At 38.8% G+C, this 16,962-nt stretch overlaps 1 protein-coding gene across 3 annotated transcripts in view; it reads right to left on the reverse strand.

The window, feature by feature from the left end:
- Positions 1 to 4,577: 4,577 nt before the first annotated feature.
- The window catches only part of PLEKHM3 (pleckstrin homology domain containing M3), a 71,718-nt gene continuing 59,333 nt past the window's right edge, over positions 4,578 to 16,962 (reverse strand). For 2 of the 3 annotated variants that reach the window (XM_081313395.1, XM_081313396.1), the window contains one exon: positions 4,578 to 13,547. In XM_081313395.1, coding sequence (XP_081169521.1) covers positions 13,370 to 13,547 — 178 coding nt within the window. In that variant the 3' untranslated portion in view covers positions 4,578 to 13,369. The remainder of the gene's footprint in view (positions 13,548 to 16,962) is intronic. The other variant, XM_081313397.1, reaches the window with a different exon arrangement.

Raw genomic sequence — 16,962 nt, forward strand, 5'->3', positions numbered from 1 at the left:
AGGATAAGTTCACTACCTGTTTTAAAGAGAGCTCAGTTTTTCTAGGAAGTTAAATGGGTCAGCCCTGATTAGTATTTGCACAGGGAGCCATCCATAAAATTCCAGGGCTAGATTGAGAGGTCAAAACAACATCTGAAAAAAGGCAATGACAAATCATTCCTCTGACATTGCCAAGAAAACTGCATTGGTGCAGCCAGGAGTCAAGTTGGCCTCTCTCTTTTCCCCCCTCCCTCCCTCCCTCCCTCCCTTCAACCCCCAGCCTCAAACAGAACAAGTTGCTTTGCTGGCTTGAAATAGGGGCCACCAATCTTGTTCCAACCCTTGCAAAGCATGAATGCAAGGATTTTCTTTTGTTGTCTTTTTGTAGTACTGGAGAAGCCAAGGCAATGTAGTTTCCCAGATATTTAGCTGCCATAATTCATGGTCTTTGATATGTTAGTCTTGTTAAAAGCCGTCTCTATTGATTATCAGCAGAGTTTGCAGTAATCCCCTGAATTCTATTACATATTATATAAAGTAGCACTAATTGCAGCCAATAATACTTGCTGCAAGCATAATCCCTATTATTCAATAATAGGAGGAGAGAGTATGTAAAAGGTTGCAACAGAAAAGGTGTGCCTGGATAACACAGCTAAGCACGTGGCTATCATGCATGGCTCATTATGTTTCAGTCAAACATTAACATGCTTCCTATGATCAAATCTCATTTCCTCATGAGTATGGAAAGTAAAAGACAGTAGTGACTTCAGAATCCTCTCACTCTTTCAAAAAAGAATCAAAAGTGTTTTAGAATAGAAATATTCAATAACTAACACTTAGGTTTACAAAAAATAAGCAAATATTGGATTGCCTTCTTCAGCACTAATGCTAAAGTAGTTTATCTGCTTTCTAAAATTTGCACAATTTGATCTTGAGTTTGATCAAAATTTGATGAAAATTTGATTCTGAGTATTTGTTGCTGTCTTTCCATTTTGCAAGCTAGCTAGCAAATATTCCCAAACAAAAGAAGTGAAAATCACTGCATTTCTTCAGGATAAAATCAACTTTTCCTCAGTGGCTCACTATGAGACATCTTGGGCTAGCTTTTAATATTGTGCATTATTTACTACCTCATCCTGTTTGGGGGCAAAAATAGCAGTCCTCTCCAAAGAAAAGCCTGATCCAGCTAGGCAGTTTTTTAGGAAAGGACCCGCAAAGTTTTTCCCCCAAGCCCTGGATAAACATCTTCTCTGGATGTAACAGTTAATCCACTCATGGTAAAAACAGTCTTGCATGGATGGTTGTGTGAGCTTGCACACAGAAAGTTAACACTAATTTGCTTCAGTACTACGCCACCACTTCCATCCCCCTCTAAACTAAAAAGTTTGACTAAGAGGCAAAAAGCAACAATAGAGACTGCTTTGGATCCAAGAGGAGCGAGGGACTTGCTTTCTCCACTGGTTTCCAGATAAGGACAACTCCACCTTTGTGGACAAAGGAGATGGCCTGATTGCTAGGATACTTTCCCCTTCCCTCCACTGTGATTCACATACAGGAAGGAATGAAAACCTTCCTCTTCTTGTTATGTGGTGGCCCTTGCATTGTTTTCCACTACAACTTGGTATATCAGGCTAGCTCTGAAGAAGCAGGTTCAAACCAGTCTGTTCCAGCCTGGGGCATGGAAATTGATTCAGAATTACCTTGCTCTGCCTCAGAATCTAAGCTTAAGCTGAATCTGATTCATACCATGTTACCTTGGGTTTCACACAATTCAGCCTTGCTATGTATGGTCTTTAGGTGGGGAAGATCCTGCTTCATTATCTTTCAGATGGTTATCAGGCAGTCACCAAGGAAGTAAGTTTTCAGGTAGACTTTTCAGCAAGATAATTTATAACAAAAATTATCTATTGAAGCAGTTCTGGGAAAAGTACGGTAATAGGTAGAACTAAATGGAGTCCTGCAGAACATTTCAGTTAAAAGTTACATGTTGTTGTTAGCTGCAAAGTCATGTCCGACCCATCGCGACCCCATGGACAATGTTCCTCCAGGCCTTCCTGTCCTCTAACCATCTTCTGGAGTCACGCCTACTGCTTCAGTGACTCCATCCAGCCACCTCATTCTCTGTCGTCCCCTTCTTCTCTTGCCCTCAACCTTTCCCAGCATTAGGCTCTTCTCCAGTGAGTCCTTCCTTCTCATTAGGTGGCCAAAGTATTTGAGTTTCAACTTCAGGATCTGGCCTTCTAAAGAGCAGTCAGGGTTGATCTCCTCTAGGACTGACCGGTTTGATCGCCTTGCAGTCCAGGGGACTCGCAGGAGTCTTCTCCAGCACCATAGTTCAAAGGCCTCAATTCTTTGGTGCTCAGCCTTTCTTATGGTCCAACTTTCACAGCCATACATTGCAACTGGGAAGACCATAGCCTTGACTATAAGCACTTTTGTTGGCAGGGTGATGTCTCTTTTTAGTGTGCTGTCTAGATTTGCCATGGCTTTCCTCCCCAGGAGCAAGCGTCTTTTAATTTCTTGGCTACAGTCCCCATCTGCAGTGATCTTGGAGCATAAGGTTTTTTTATATTAATTGTTACAGTCTCATGCATCCTCTTCAGTTGCTTAGTTAAAATCATGGAATTTCTCTAGTTTAGCAGAGCCATTCAAAACAAAAACAAAAACCCACCACCCTTTGGCCAGAGACTGATAAGGTGTTGGGGTGGAGAATATATGAATGCTTCACATGTTGCTGTGTTACAGTTCCCAGCAATGAGAACCAGTATACAGTAGTCACCAGTAAGGAATGGTGGGAATTGCAGTCCAACAACATTGGGAAGGTCAGAGTGTGGGGTACACAATTACAGAATTATACATTTGGAAAAAAGGCAGTAGACAATGGCAGTGTGAGGAGAGTTGCATTTTTTTAAATCAATCAATCAATCAATCAATCAATCAGCTGGAAGGGACCTTGGAGGTCTTCTAGTTCAACCCCCTGCTCAAGCAGAAGACCCTATAACATTTCAGACAGGTGACTGTCCAGTCTTTACTTAAAACTCTACAGTGATGAAGCACCTAACTTCTGACAGCAAGCTGTTCCACTCTCAATTTCCATCCATTGTTTCTTGTCTTGCCTTCTGGTGCTTTGGAAGATAAGTTGACCCCCTCCTCTTTGTGGCAACCTCTCAAATACTGAAATACTGCTGTCATGTCCCCTCTAATCCTTCTTTTCTATAAACTAGCCAAACCCAAATCCTGTAACTGTTCTTCATACGTTTTAGTCTCCAGGCCTTTAATCATTTTAGTTGATCTTCTTTGCACTTTGTAATGTATATCTTTATAAAAGGTAAAGGTAAAGGTTCCCCCGCACATGCGTGCTAGTCGTTTCCAACTCTAGGGGCCGGTGCTCATCTCCGTTTCAAAGCCGAAGAGCCAGCGCTTGTCCGAGGACGTCTCCGTGGTCATGTGGCCGGCATGACTAGACGCCAAAGGCGCACGGAACGCTGTTACCTTCCCACCGTAGTGGTCCCTATTTTTCTACTTGCATTTTTACGTGCTTTCGAACTGCTAGGTTGGCAGAAGCTGGGACGAGTAACAGGCGCTCACTCTGTTACGCGGCACTCGGGATTTGACCTGCCAAACTGCCGACCTTCTGATCAACAAGCTCAGCGTCTTAACCCACTGAGCCACCGCGTCCCTTATATCTTTATAATCTATATCTTTTTTGTAATGTGATGACCAAAACTGGATGCAGAATTCCAGGTGTGGCCTTATTAAGGTTTTATAAAGCAGTACTAATACTTCATGTGATTTTGATTCTATGCCTCCGATTATGTAACCAAGGATTGTATTAGCTTTTTTGGCTGCCGCCACGCACTGCTGGCTCATATTTAAGTGATCGTCCACTAGGACTCCAAGGTCCCCCTCACAATTACTGTTTTTGAGCCAGGTTTCACATAACCTGTACTAGTACCTTTGTTTTTTTCCTGCCTAAGTGTAAAACCTTGCTTTTCTCCACATTAAATTTCATGTTGTTGCATAGGGCCCATTGTTCAAGTCTATCAAGATCTTTTTGGATCCTGAGCTTATTTTCTGGGATATTGACTATTCCTGCCAGCTTAGTGTCATCTGCAAATTTGATGAGTTCCCCTTCTATTCCCTCATCAAAATCATTAAGATATTGAAGAGTATTGGGTCTAAGACAGAACCTTGTGGTACCCCTGTGCTTACTTCTTTCCATGTAGATTAGTATGATTAAGGATGACTCGTTGAGTACACTTTATCAGCCAGTTACAAATCCATCTGATGGTGATGTTGTCTAATCCACAATTTTCTAGCTTACCAAGAAGTAGGGCATGGTCTACTTTGTCCAATGCCTTGCTGGAGTCTAAATATGTCCACAGCATTTCACTGGTCTACTAATTTAATCACTTTGTCAAGGAATGAAATAAGATTGGTTTGGCATGATCTTTTTTTAACAAACCCATGTTGGGATTTAGTTATAGCTTGTTTCTAACTAATCAGTTAGAAACAGGGCACTTGGAAAATCCTTTAGGTTTTTGAAAAACTTCAGCTGTTGCAATAATCTCTACAGAATTGATTCCATTACTGTAATGCCAGTTGTAATAGGATTTTTATTAGAAAAAAGACAAAACTAGGATTTCCTTTCAGGTCAATCAGCACTCATTAGATAGTAAGAATTTTGGATTGTACCAATTACCAGGGAGGACAACATATGAGCAAGTTGCATAAACATCCCTCCCCCTTCACCAGCCCCTGGATGGTAACCCTCAAATATAATGCTTATATTAACTCCCAGTAGCTGGCACATCCCTACTCAATGTGTGGAATTGATTTCCACTTACTCAATCAGGCAATTGATTTCCATCACTAAAGCTAGAATTTCTGGGTTTTCAAAAAACCACATCTCTAGACATTCCGCAGAAGACATAGCCACCGAAAAGAAACATGGATCCATCGATTGACCTCCAACTTGTAATTTGAGATAAAAGACTCAGACTTGACCCTGCCTATTTTTTTCTTAAAAATAAAAGGGAGGGAGAGACACATTCAGATTTGCAGGTTTCTGATACTGTAACCCTATAACAAAAGTAGTATTAGCATTCATAACTTTGGTTTCCTAATCTGACTTATCTCAAAGGGTTGATAGCTAGGCACAATTCAACAGCTAGAAAATAAGCCCTGATTATTTATAATTCTCTCATATAAATAATCAGTACAGAGCTAGAAGGGACCTTGAAGGTTTTCTAAGTCCAACCTCCTGCTCAAGCAGGAGAGAGATCCTATACCATTTCAGACAGGTGACTGTCCAGTATTTACTTAAAAAGCTCCAGTGATGAAGCACCTACAATTTCTGAAGGCAAGCTGTTCCACTGATTTATTGTTCTTCTCACTGTTAGGAAGTTTCTCCTTAATTCCAGGTTGCTGCTCTCCTTGATTAGTTTCCATCCATTGTTTCTTGTCTTGCCCTCTGGTGCTTTGGAAAATAAGTTGACTTCCTCTTTTTTCATGGCAGCCCCTCAAATACTGGAATACTGCTATCGTGTCTCCCCTAGTCCTTCTGTTCTCTAGACTGGCCATACCCAATTCCTGCAACATTCTTCATATGTTTTTTTGTCTCCAGGCCTTTAGTCATCTAAGTTGCTCTTCTTTGCATTTTTTCCAAAGTCTCAACATCTTTTTTTATAATGTGACCAAAACTGGATGCAGTATTCCACCTGTGGTCTTACTAAGGATTTGTAAAGTGGTATTGATACTTTGCGTGATCTTGATTCTATGTCTCTGTTTATACAACCAAGAATTGTATTAGCTTTTTTGGCTGCTGCTGCACATTGCTAGCTCATAGTCAAGTGATCGTCCACTAGGACTCCAAGGTCCCTCTCACAGTTACTGTTTTGGAGCCAGGTTCCTCCTAATTGGGACTAAAAGTCAAATTTTTTAAAATATACAGGTAAAAATCACCAAGGGTTTAATGAAGATCTAGACAGGAAGATTCACTTAAAGAATAAAATGAATATGACAATATAATTTCCCCATGATCAGAACAATTCACAGATGCTCAGTTCTTTTTCTTGTACTCTTAACATATCCCTGAATTTTTAAAAAACAAAAAATGTAAGTTCCAGTATGGATTCATTTTGCACCAAGATTTTGGAACAGGATGGCTTAAGCATGCAGAACCATTATGAAGCAGATATCAGAATGACTGAACTCTTTCTTGAGTCTAGTAGAATATAAAATTCCTTTTATGATAGTGATATCCTTTTTGAAAAGGGAACTAAATTATTATTCTATAGTGTAAGACCTAGAGAAAGCTTCTGACTGTGTGGAATGATGTTAGAACTACTTTGGATGTAGGTTTCCAAATCTGATCAGCATGGTATACTTTTCAAGAGTGAGAACCTTTGAATATGCTGTAGGTCAGGGACCTCCAACCTTGACAATTTTAAGACTTGTGGACTTCAAGTCCCAGAATTCCTCAGCCAGCAAAGCTGGCTGAGGAATTCTAGGACTTGAAGTCCACAAGTCTTAAAGTTGCCAAGGTGGAAGACCCCCTGCTGTAGGTTTCTTTTTCTTCCTTTGAGTCAGTGTTGACTTCTGGCAACTCTGGTTTACTTGGCAAGGTTTTTCAGAAATGATTTGCTTTTACCTCCTTCCAAGGGCTGAGAGCTTGTGACTGTCCCAGGGTGACCAGCTGGCTTCAGGGCTAAGATGGAACCAGAGCTCGTAGCTCCCAGTTACTAACCTGATGCCTTCATTATAGGTAGTCCTCCACTTACAACAGTTCATTTAGTGACAACAGCTTTGAAAAAAAAGTGTTTTATGACTATTGCAGAATCCCCAGGGTCACGTGATTTACATGTGGATGCTTGACAACTGGTTCATATTTACGACGGTTGCAGCGTCCTGGTGCCATGTGATCCTTTTGTGACTTCTGACAAGCAAAGTCAATGCAGAAGCCAGATTCACTTAACAACTGTGTTACTTATTTAACAACTGCAGTGATTCACTTAACATCTATGGCAACAAAAATCTTAAAATGAGGCAAAACCCACTTAACAACATAAATTCTGGGGTCAATGGTGGTCATAAATTGAGGATTACCTGTATTACGTCAAACTAGCTCTTTTGGCTATGTACCTGAAGCAATTTCCTATACTTAAAATCAGAGCTTCTCAGGTTATAAGTACTGTAAGCTTGTAATGGCATGGGGGAACACTAGAGTAAATTATGAAATACACTACTTATATTTATATTATAACTATCTTACAGTTATTTCTACATATACCAACTATGAAGGAATATTCTTCATTAAAATAAAACTTTTTTTTTTTTAAAAAAAGACCATTTACTGTTGATTATAATACAACATGAATACCATTTACCAGTGTTTAGCTAATGAATCATTTAGGTCACGTCTTTATCCAATAATTGTATAAAATAATAACCATCTTCAATAATTGCACAACAGGTTCCAGAAATAATACACAAAGTTAAAATTTCATTAAAAATATGGACCTATTCTTTCATAAGTGAAATATATTTGAAAAAACCCACATCTTTAAAAATTAGCCTACGAATTTAGCATCGTAACAATTCAACACATGTATTCTTTCATACAGTCACATATTCTTAACCCACAAATTTATTATTTTGGGGAAAAATTCAGTTCACAAGGATCTATCTGTTGATCCTATGTACCAATTTATACCAAAGCACTCTACAGGTAACAGCGATGTGTCCCATTACACAAGTGTATAGAATTTTCACAACAGTGAATTTATAAGGTGAAATACAATGGCCATTGTTTAAATTCAAGTTCTCCCACTTGTTTCAAAAGACATAAACGAAAATGGAACCTGGTTTGACAACCTAATATGCTTACAGATCCCTTAAATTTATCCAAGCATTTTTCATTATTTATTCATCCAAAGTACATCTGCACTGTATTTGTAACTGGCAAACCTCTCTTCAGGCTGCCAATGGAATACTATATGTCCCCCACCCCCATCCCAATCAGCACATGACTCAGCCTGATGCTTCTATTGCTATACTACATGGTCATTAAATAGTTTATATTTCTGTCATGAAAATGGAAACACACAGCATATTTTGCTAGGGAAAGCTGCCAGTATAAATTGGTCGATCTGGCTTGCCACAATGTGCACCATTCTTCATCTACTCTAGTCTTCCTATCCAAGATCCTTTAAGCCAAGGGTCCCCAACCCCCATTCTGTGGACTGGCACCAGGCCGTGGCATGCCAGAAATCGGACCACGCAAACAAGCGAAGCCCCATCCACGAGATGCAAGCAGTACACAAAACTACGCCCCCTCCGGTCTGTGGAAAAACCTCTCTCCATGGAACTGGTCCCTGGTGCCCAAAAGGTTGGGGGCCACACCACAGGCTTAGTGATTGAGAACTGGATCTTGTACAAAGGAAGTTGTACATTTAAAATATCAGCCTCCTCTTATGTTGACCTATCATGCATGAAAAGGCCACAACAGACACCAAAGAACAGACTTTGTGAGAGAAACATTTTCAGTCTTGCCAAAGAGCACTGAAAAAATATGTTCCACTTGAAATCCTTGGTAGTTAGGGAGGCATTTCAGAGCTGCAAGGTTTGAATTGCCACAAGACAGGATCTTTTGTTCCCTTTGCATCTTAAGAATCTGATCATAACTTCTTTGTGCAGTGGCCCTGCAAACCTTTCCAAAAACATTCTAGTCTGAGAATATATTAACTTCAAGGAACTTTGTCTATTTTAATTTCTGTATAAATGAGGCTGATACAAACACAAATAATACTGGAAGCCTGGTATAATAATAAATATTATTATTCATACATGCACAACACAATAATTTTTGCAAGCTTCAATTTAACAAGATGCAAGAGCAACTCTATGCTACTATCCAGGTTTAATCACAAGCAAATCCCTCTAAGTATGCATGAGATTGCAACTCTTAATTTCCAAACACAATTACTGAAATTTAGTTAATGATTTCTAGATATGAAGAGCTAAGACTTCCTTGCTTAATTCTTAATAAAGTGTCAAAAGAAAAACACAGTCCTTTTAGATATGGATTCCCAAATGATAATTATTTCTCTGAGCTAAAATTAATAAATAAATATTAAGACATTAAGTGATGCTTACATACAAGATAAAGTACTTCATATATTCCATATGCTGAAATCATCCAGTGAATGGCATAGATTAGTGTTGCATCCCAGTTGTAATAAAGCTATACTACTTCCCATGTACTAGCACCAAAAATGTTTTCAACTTGCCATAAATCCATGTTTTGGGATCTGTTAGATTAGATCCATACTTTAGGCATCCTGTTTTGGAAACCTCCTCTGGATATTTGGAATTCCACAGGCATGTCTATGCAGGAAAGAATCCAAAAAGCAGTAGAAGATCTGTTGTTACTACATGAATAATGCCCCAAATAACAACCACATCAATGTAGCAACGTAAAAAGAAGACAAAACTTTAGCAAGTAAGTTCAGATGTTAATAACAACTAAAAAATAGGGGTTTTTTTCCTGTGAAGTTACACAAAACCTGAATTTACAGGTTTTCTATAAAGTACCTAGCCTTTCCAGACCCCAGAAGAGGCAGGAATTTAACAGCATAAGGAACTAAATAGAATGAAACCACCTCTTACCACTAGTCTAATCCTCTAAAATATTTCCTTAGAAATGCAGCCTTCCCAGTAATTCTAGAGCCCCCTCTATGTGACTTGGTGTCAGGAAGAACACAGCATTGCATCCAAAACCAATCAGCAATCAAAAGGCAGACAGCTTTGAGGCCAAGTCATACTGTCAAAATGCACTCATTAGGATGTCCTTATTTCTCATACTTGTTGACAGTTCTTTCTTCCCATGTAGAAAGCAGCTTCCTATTATAGCAGCATGCTCCCAGTTTTAAACACACACTTGTTCTAAATCAATATTGCCAGATCCTGTGAAAGATTCTATTTACCAACGTGCAATTTTAATTTTGTATGTAAATTATTATTCATTTCTAGCCAAAGAAAAAACTGTTTACTTCAGTCTATATAGTCAAATAGCAGTAACCTTAGTTAAACTATCTATGGCAAGAAGTATAATATTGTATTTTAATGTGTTGATTAAACAAGAGAAAAACTTTCCCAAATGGGAAGTTCCCTATTTAGCCATGAGATAATGATGTGCTTATTTAGTTCCTTGTTTTATTTTTCTACCATTTGTAATTTTTAAACAAATGCTATCTACATAAAGTGTAAATATCTGCAAAGGAAGATCCCAAAGGAAGAGATCTGCACAGGGCTGGCCGTGCAATAGAAACTGGTTACTGGTAAAAGGGCGGTGGAGTAGTTTTCCTCAGCTCTTCCTCATTTATTAACTAACAAAAGCCATTTCCACCTTTTCCAGCAGTGGCAAAAGTTTTTTGTCATAGTCTGCCAAAATTTTGTTCTAATCAAAGAGTGAGCAAATTATTCCTACCACTAATCAAATTTAAAAAATGCCTCCATTCTGGATATCCAAAATATTGCTTCACATGCAGCTTGTTATCCTTGCAGTCATTCGATCTTTCTCTCCTCAATGGACTTTCTATAGTAGGAAGGGAGGCAGAGATGGCAGTGGGTGACACAGAGAAGCAGCACTGGTGGGCCTTCTGTGGAAATCAACAAACGGTACCGAATGTCCTTGCCGGGACATACCCCTAGTTCCAAAGGCAAAAGGATAGGCTGCATTATACTTAGCACAAGTCCCACTGGAATTAAAAATGTGCCACTGAACTCTTGCAGAATTGTGGCAGGACTCTGCAGTCTGAAGGATTTGGGGGAACATGCTTATCAGATTCCATGCAACAACCCTACATTCTCTTTAATACAGACATATTTTGCATTGAGGGGCAGTTGTGGTTGCTGTTGTTGCTGCCTTATTCAGGCTTCTGGCAGTTAACTATAGGTTGACCTGGAAGTCAAAATACATGCAGCCATATAAACAGGACTTGTTGACCACCTTTGTCCTCAAAAATATCCTAAGGACTCTTAGCATCACCACGAGAACTCCACAGGCTGAAAAACATTTTATATTATCACAGCAGCCCATTGCAGAGGAAGAGTAAATTAAGGCAATTTCAAAGCAGGAAACCGAGGAGGTCTCTGATTAGTAGAATACAGAAATATAGATTTGAGACAATGTTCATCTATTGTGGTAGCAACCAATTGTTCCAAAGAAGGCAAACTGAGAACCAACAATAAGAGCACAGTGAACCCAAAACAAAGAACTGAAGTGGTAGATGTGAGCTGCATGCAGTGGCACGCTAAAGCTACCCTTTAAGTTCACTTTTAAAAACTCATTGGATAAAATGAAGAAATTGATGGGGCAACTTAAGGAGATGTACAAAAATAATAAAACATTACAATACATTGAAAAAAAGCTGGTATAAACACACTTTCCACACGCTTGATTCACTTGCCCAGTGAATCCTTAAAGAATTAAAATAATTTTAAAAAATAAAATAATTAGGAAGCCTTAAAAATTAAAATAATTAGGAAGTTCCAAGATATCCCTCTCCCAAAAGCAAACATCAAAATAAAGCAGGTTATTTATACCAGCTTCTTCTTCACTCTGGATTCTGGAAATTATGGAAAAGTCAAATACACAATCACTCATTCTTTCGCTCTCTCTTCTATCACTTATGTTTAAATAAAAGAAGTAATGAAAACAAGTCTCAGTGTAATATATGGACTTCAGCTTACTGACAAATGCATGGCTCTATGCAGATATGAAAGTAATTTAAAAAATAAAGCAGATGACCATTCCTTAAGAGCATCATTTGCAGTTGGCCTATTTGCACGTAAAAACTGGCTGCCAAGTGGTCCAGAAGAACCAAGCAGCACATCCACAAATGTGAGATGGGTGGTTTTATCAATTAAATAAAATAAATTTAAATAACATGAACTGTGGTTCTTCTAGTCAGTGCCAGCTCTTTGCTGATTGTCTTCCAAATGTACAATTGCCGCAGCCAGCCTATGACAAATCAACGTAACACATGCCCATTTCTAGAGACAGTAACTTGGCAGTTTGAGGGGAAGAAGTAGAGAAAGAAATATAAATGTGTTCCGCTGCCTGCACAAATTAAGTGGCTACTCTTGATTTGATATATACCAGCACCAAGCCAGATTTATAATTACAGATAAAGCTTATACTATCCTTTCACTATAGCAAAGAAAACATTAAAAACAAGGTTTAAAGATGGCTTGCTTCAATTAATCATAGTAAACACGTATCCCTGTTGCTGTCTGGATTGGAATATAATGTTAAACTATGATTAATTGAAAGCAGAAGTAAAAACTTCCTAATATTCCCTTTGCTGTATCAAAAAAAAGGAATACTGAAAGTCGAGAGATTGATTTGGACCTATTTTTCTAATATTTTCATTACTTCCAAATATTGCATGTTAAGTGGTTAAAGCATATGTCCTGGTGCTTTTTACTGCAGAATTTAAAAGTATGCAAGAAATCTCACTTTCAGGATGAAGTATTCAAGCTCTTACTGATTCTGCTATAGTACTCAGAGCCTTGGCATATATACTATTAGAATATGAATGTTAAATACAGCAAAGAGTCAGATTCCAGTTCCATCATCCAAATGCAGGAAATTTCTTCTACAAGGCATGAGCAAAGCAATGTACATTATTTAATATTAAAGGTGATTAAATATTTAAGCTTTATGGTGTTACATGTAGGAAAATCAGGATCTGAATTAATAATTTGTGAACAACTGTGTTGTGAACAAGTATTCAACTGTGAATATTTCATCACTGAAAGCAATTTCTCTAGTATTTGTGCATATTAACATAAGACCTAGGCAGGTTTTAGCACTGGGCTTACAGAGGTTGTAAGGACAATTACCATGCCGTGCTTCTAAAGTGGAACTGGCTTGATTTTGAGCAGGGAAAATATTCATATAAGCGGTTTATTAAATCATCTTTCTAAGCTGCAAAAAGCTCTACAAATACCTGTCCACAGGCACATTGTCCTAAGTAGTTTGTAAACTTTAAATAGCAATGCCATCTATTTCTACCAGAAAGAAAAATCACTTGAAGTCCAGTAATAAATACAAGCTAATGAGATCTTTCAATGCAAAGGGAATGCAATCAATGCAGACAATAATAAATATTTCAAGTAAACTACTTTTGGTATAAGACCAGTTGGTTCATAATTAGAGTTTAGCCTTTGATTTTCTTAGCATTCTGAACTCCAGCTACTCAGGAACAAAAGATACATATACATTTTTTGTAGTAAAGTATTCTCCCTGGCAATGAACCAGTGCCTTAGAAGCATTCATTCCATTCTGGGAAAGGGTGTAGGTTGTCACATTTCCCCCTTCAGATCATGTATTCTGACAGGACAATTCAAACATGTTGCAGGCCTCTTCCAGGCTCTCATCCATATTCAGTCTTCTCCAAAAAGATTTCTGCTTCATCTGTAGCTCTCTCCTCACACACCTGGGACACGGAACGGCCTTCTCTTTGCATTCTGAATGGAAGACAGCACTACAGCTTTCACACCTGTAGGCACAAAATGAGATATTTATATATTCTCAAGTTTCTACCTTTTCTCTGCTATCAAAAGATCATCTCTCTAACATTAGTAGAATCCCTAACTCCTAGTTTCCTGGGATCAGGTACATTGCTTCTGACAGCCAGTCATAGAGAATGTTGGGTACAAAGGATGCCCAGATTGCTATAGCCATTTTTTTTCTAATTGTGGTAACTTGCAGATACAGAGATTTCAACTTCTAGTTTTTCCCAGCCAGCATGCCCATTGCTGGGAATTCTGGTTTGAAGTCCACACATCAGAAGTTAGCTGAGATTGAGACAACTCCATACTCCGCTCTTTTTCTACAGTGTGCTTATTTAGTGTACACATAAATCAGTAAGACAATTGGGCTGCGACTCTGCATGTCCGTGGTTTATGTGCAGTTTAACTACATGCAGGATTGTCTTATTGTCTTACTGATTTGATCTTTTATAATACTATTTTATCAGATTGTGAGTCGCCCAGAGTTGCATGACAGCCAGATGGGTGGCATATATATTTAATAAAATAAATAAAATAAAAATGCTCAACATTTGCTTGAAATCTCTTGTTGACCTTACAAGATTAATTAAAGCATGCTACTCATTCTTTACTGCATTCAAGAAACATATTGTCCACCTAAGTGTGAGTTTAAACAATAGCCAAAGAAAACACTTATGACTGTAAAATTTTAAATCATCTCCTCTGTGCTGACTATAAAGTTAATTCCCCTTTCGTTAGTGACTTGCAGTTCCTTGCAATGGCTGGAGACTAATGATTGATGAGAATGTCATTTTGTATTCATTCATGGCTTCTCCCTTTCCTTCTTTTCTCATTCAGCTGGAAAATGTAAAAGCTTATCAGGAATTTCTGTTGAAATGAACGCCCAGAGGATTAAGAAAGAGTGACACATCTGCCACTCCTATCCAGATGCACTAAACGTAGGGATAAGGGCAGGAGAAGAGATTTTTTAGGTAATAATTTAAGAACTACTACTTTGGTAAAACAATTTGTGGGGGAGCAAACAACCCATATTTTCTGTAACATCCACAATCAACTAATTTCTTAGTAAAAGCAAGAATGGGATGATCAAAAACATTACTGGAAGAACAGGCTGGAATTCTTAAGATCACATTAGCTTCCATTTTCTAAATTCCCAAAATATTTATAAACCACCATATTGCACATCTACTTAGAAATAACTCTTTCAGATACTTGATCCAGTATGCAGTAGATTATCACTCTCTTTACCAGTTAAGATCTAACTGATTAATTGCAAACTGAAGCTTCCTTTTCCTCTTTATGCTCTAATCTCGAGGAATGGGATTAAAATGGGTATTAAAGGAAATTTAAATAAAGAGTATGAAAAATGGAATTCTGTTGATGCGGCACAAAAGAGCTGGCTTTTCAGAAGATAGATTTTATATATATATAGTTAATCGCTCTGTTTCAAAACGCCCCATTTGCAATCAAAGTTTTCAGTTTCCATCATTTCTCCGTCCGGGTGAAAAGTGTTTGGGTACCTATGGGGCACTTGGAAACGGAGCAATTTGCTGCGTTTCCAAGCGCCCCTTAGGTGCCCAAACACTTTTCACCCAGAGGGAGACTGGAAGCTTCGTCTCTTGCAAATGGGGTGCTTTGAAACTGAGCTAATCAGTTTCAGTTTGGCCTCTGCGTGCTTGTTGCGTCTTGTGCTGGCCACGCCCATCCCCCAGGCATATTTTGGGGTAGGGCTTATATTAGGCCCACCCCCCAAAAAATTATTTTCGGGGCGGGTCTTATTTTTGGGGAAACATGGTAGTTGTAAGTCTGTGAATATTAGTGAGAGAACTTATGCACCATAGGAAAAATAAGTGGTTGCAATTATATTTTGCTTAAGGGGCTTCAGTGAGGAAACATCTTCCTCAAGAAAAAGCACCTTTGAGATTCTCACAGAGCATGGCAATGAAGGCATCAAGCTAGAAATCAGAGACCAGGAGTTCTAGTTCCACCTTAGACCTGAAGCCAGCTGGGTGACCTCTGGTTAAATTGTCATTTATTTATTATACTCATTGTTTAATTCTTTTTTAAATTTTGTACTTGATGTTTTTTAATTTTTATTGTTGTGAGCCGCCCTGAGTCCTTGGGGAGAAGGGCGGCATATAAATTTAATGAATCTGAATCTTCTGTCAGACCTGGGCAGGGAAAACCACTTCTGAAAGTGCCAAAAACTCCAGGGACTAGTCCAGGTCAGGAGTGAAAAACGGACTCAAAAACACAATAAATAAGTAACTCCTCACAAAGAAGGGTCTAACCAGGAAGCATTTTTGCTTGGCTCTGGAGTAGGAAATGAGGACCCACACCTTTCACGATTCCGTTTGTTCTCTTATCTGTCATTCAGAGGCATGGTTTTGTAATGCTCATTTTAGGCATTTTAATTTAGCCAAATTGCCAGAGACTTCCTTAAAGCTCCTTTCATTTGCTAATAGGTCCATGTTAAAAGATTTCACCTTTTCACTGATTAAAGATTGTTTTATTTTAATCACATGAGTCAGCATGGAGACCCCTTCTGTCATATCAGCTATCATGGTTAACCAGAGGTGACATAGCACATTGCCCAATTCATTCACCGTGTGCAACACAGGAGGAAAAGCGCTGCAATTTGAACAAGAAGTCTGTTTCAGGATTCCACTGGGTATCTCATGGGTCCCAGTAACTGAGAGAAAAAAGTAACCCATTTGACTCCAGCAACAAAAAGTCTGCCAAGACTGTCAGGCAACCTAATAGGAAATTTGCCATTTCTAAATGGTTATTTCAGGGGTATTTCCAAGGAAGAACATCTCCTTTTTAAAAAGTCCCAGCTATAAATTTTATATGAGATAAGCATGTGAAGCTGCTCTCAATGAGAGAACATAACCTGGTCATTCTGCAGAATTTTAACACTTTAAGCATAAACATGATAGTCTATTCCAGGGCTTTTCAACCTTTTCACCCATTGTACCACTTTTAGGATATAGCAACATCCGAGTACCACCAGTCACCTAGCAAGGTGTCAAAAACTTGATGACCAAAAAAAGGGGAAAAAAGTGATGAAGTACAGGTAGTCCTCGACTTACATCAGTTCGCTTAGTGACTGTTTGAAGTTACAATGGCACTGAAAAAAGTGCCCCCCCAAGCCACAGCCGAGCAGGACACCTGCCTGCCTGCCTGCCTGGCGGTGCTCTTCCTCCTGTCTGAGGTTTTCATTGTTGTGAGCATTTCTGTTGAGAATTGGCAGTGGGGGTGGGGTGGGGGGTGTTTGGTTTTTATTCCCCCCCGTCTGCTGGGTAGTTGCAGCAGGTTTTGGTCACTTCACATGACCCTGGGATACTGTGACCGTCATAAATATGAATCAGTTGCCAAGCATCTGAATGTAAATCACAAGAA

This window comes from Vipera berus (assembly GCF_964194415.1).
Source record: "Vipera berus genome assembly, chromosome: 1".
NCBI classification, from domain to species: Eukaryota; Metazoa; Chordata; class Lepidosauria; order Squamata; family Viperidae; genus Vipera; species Vipera berus.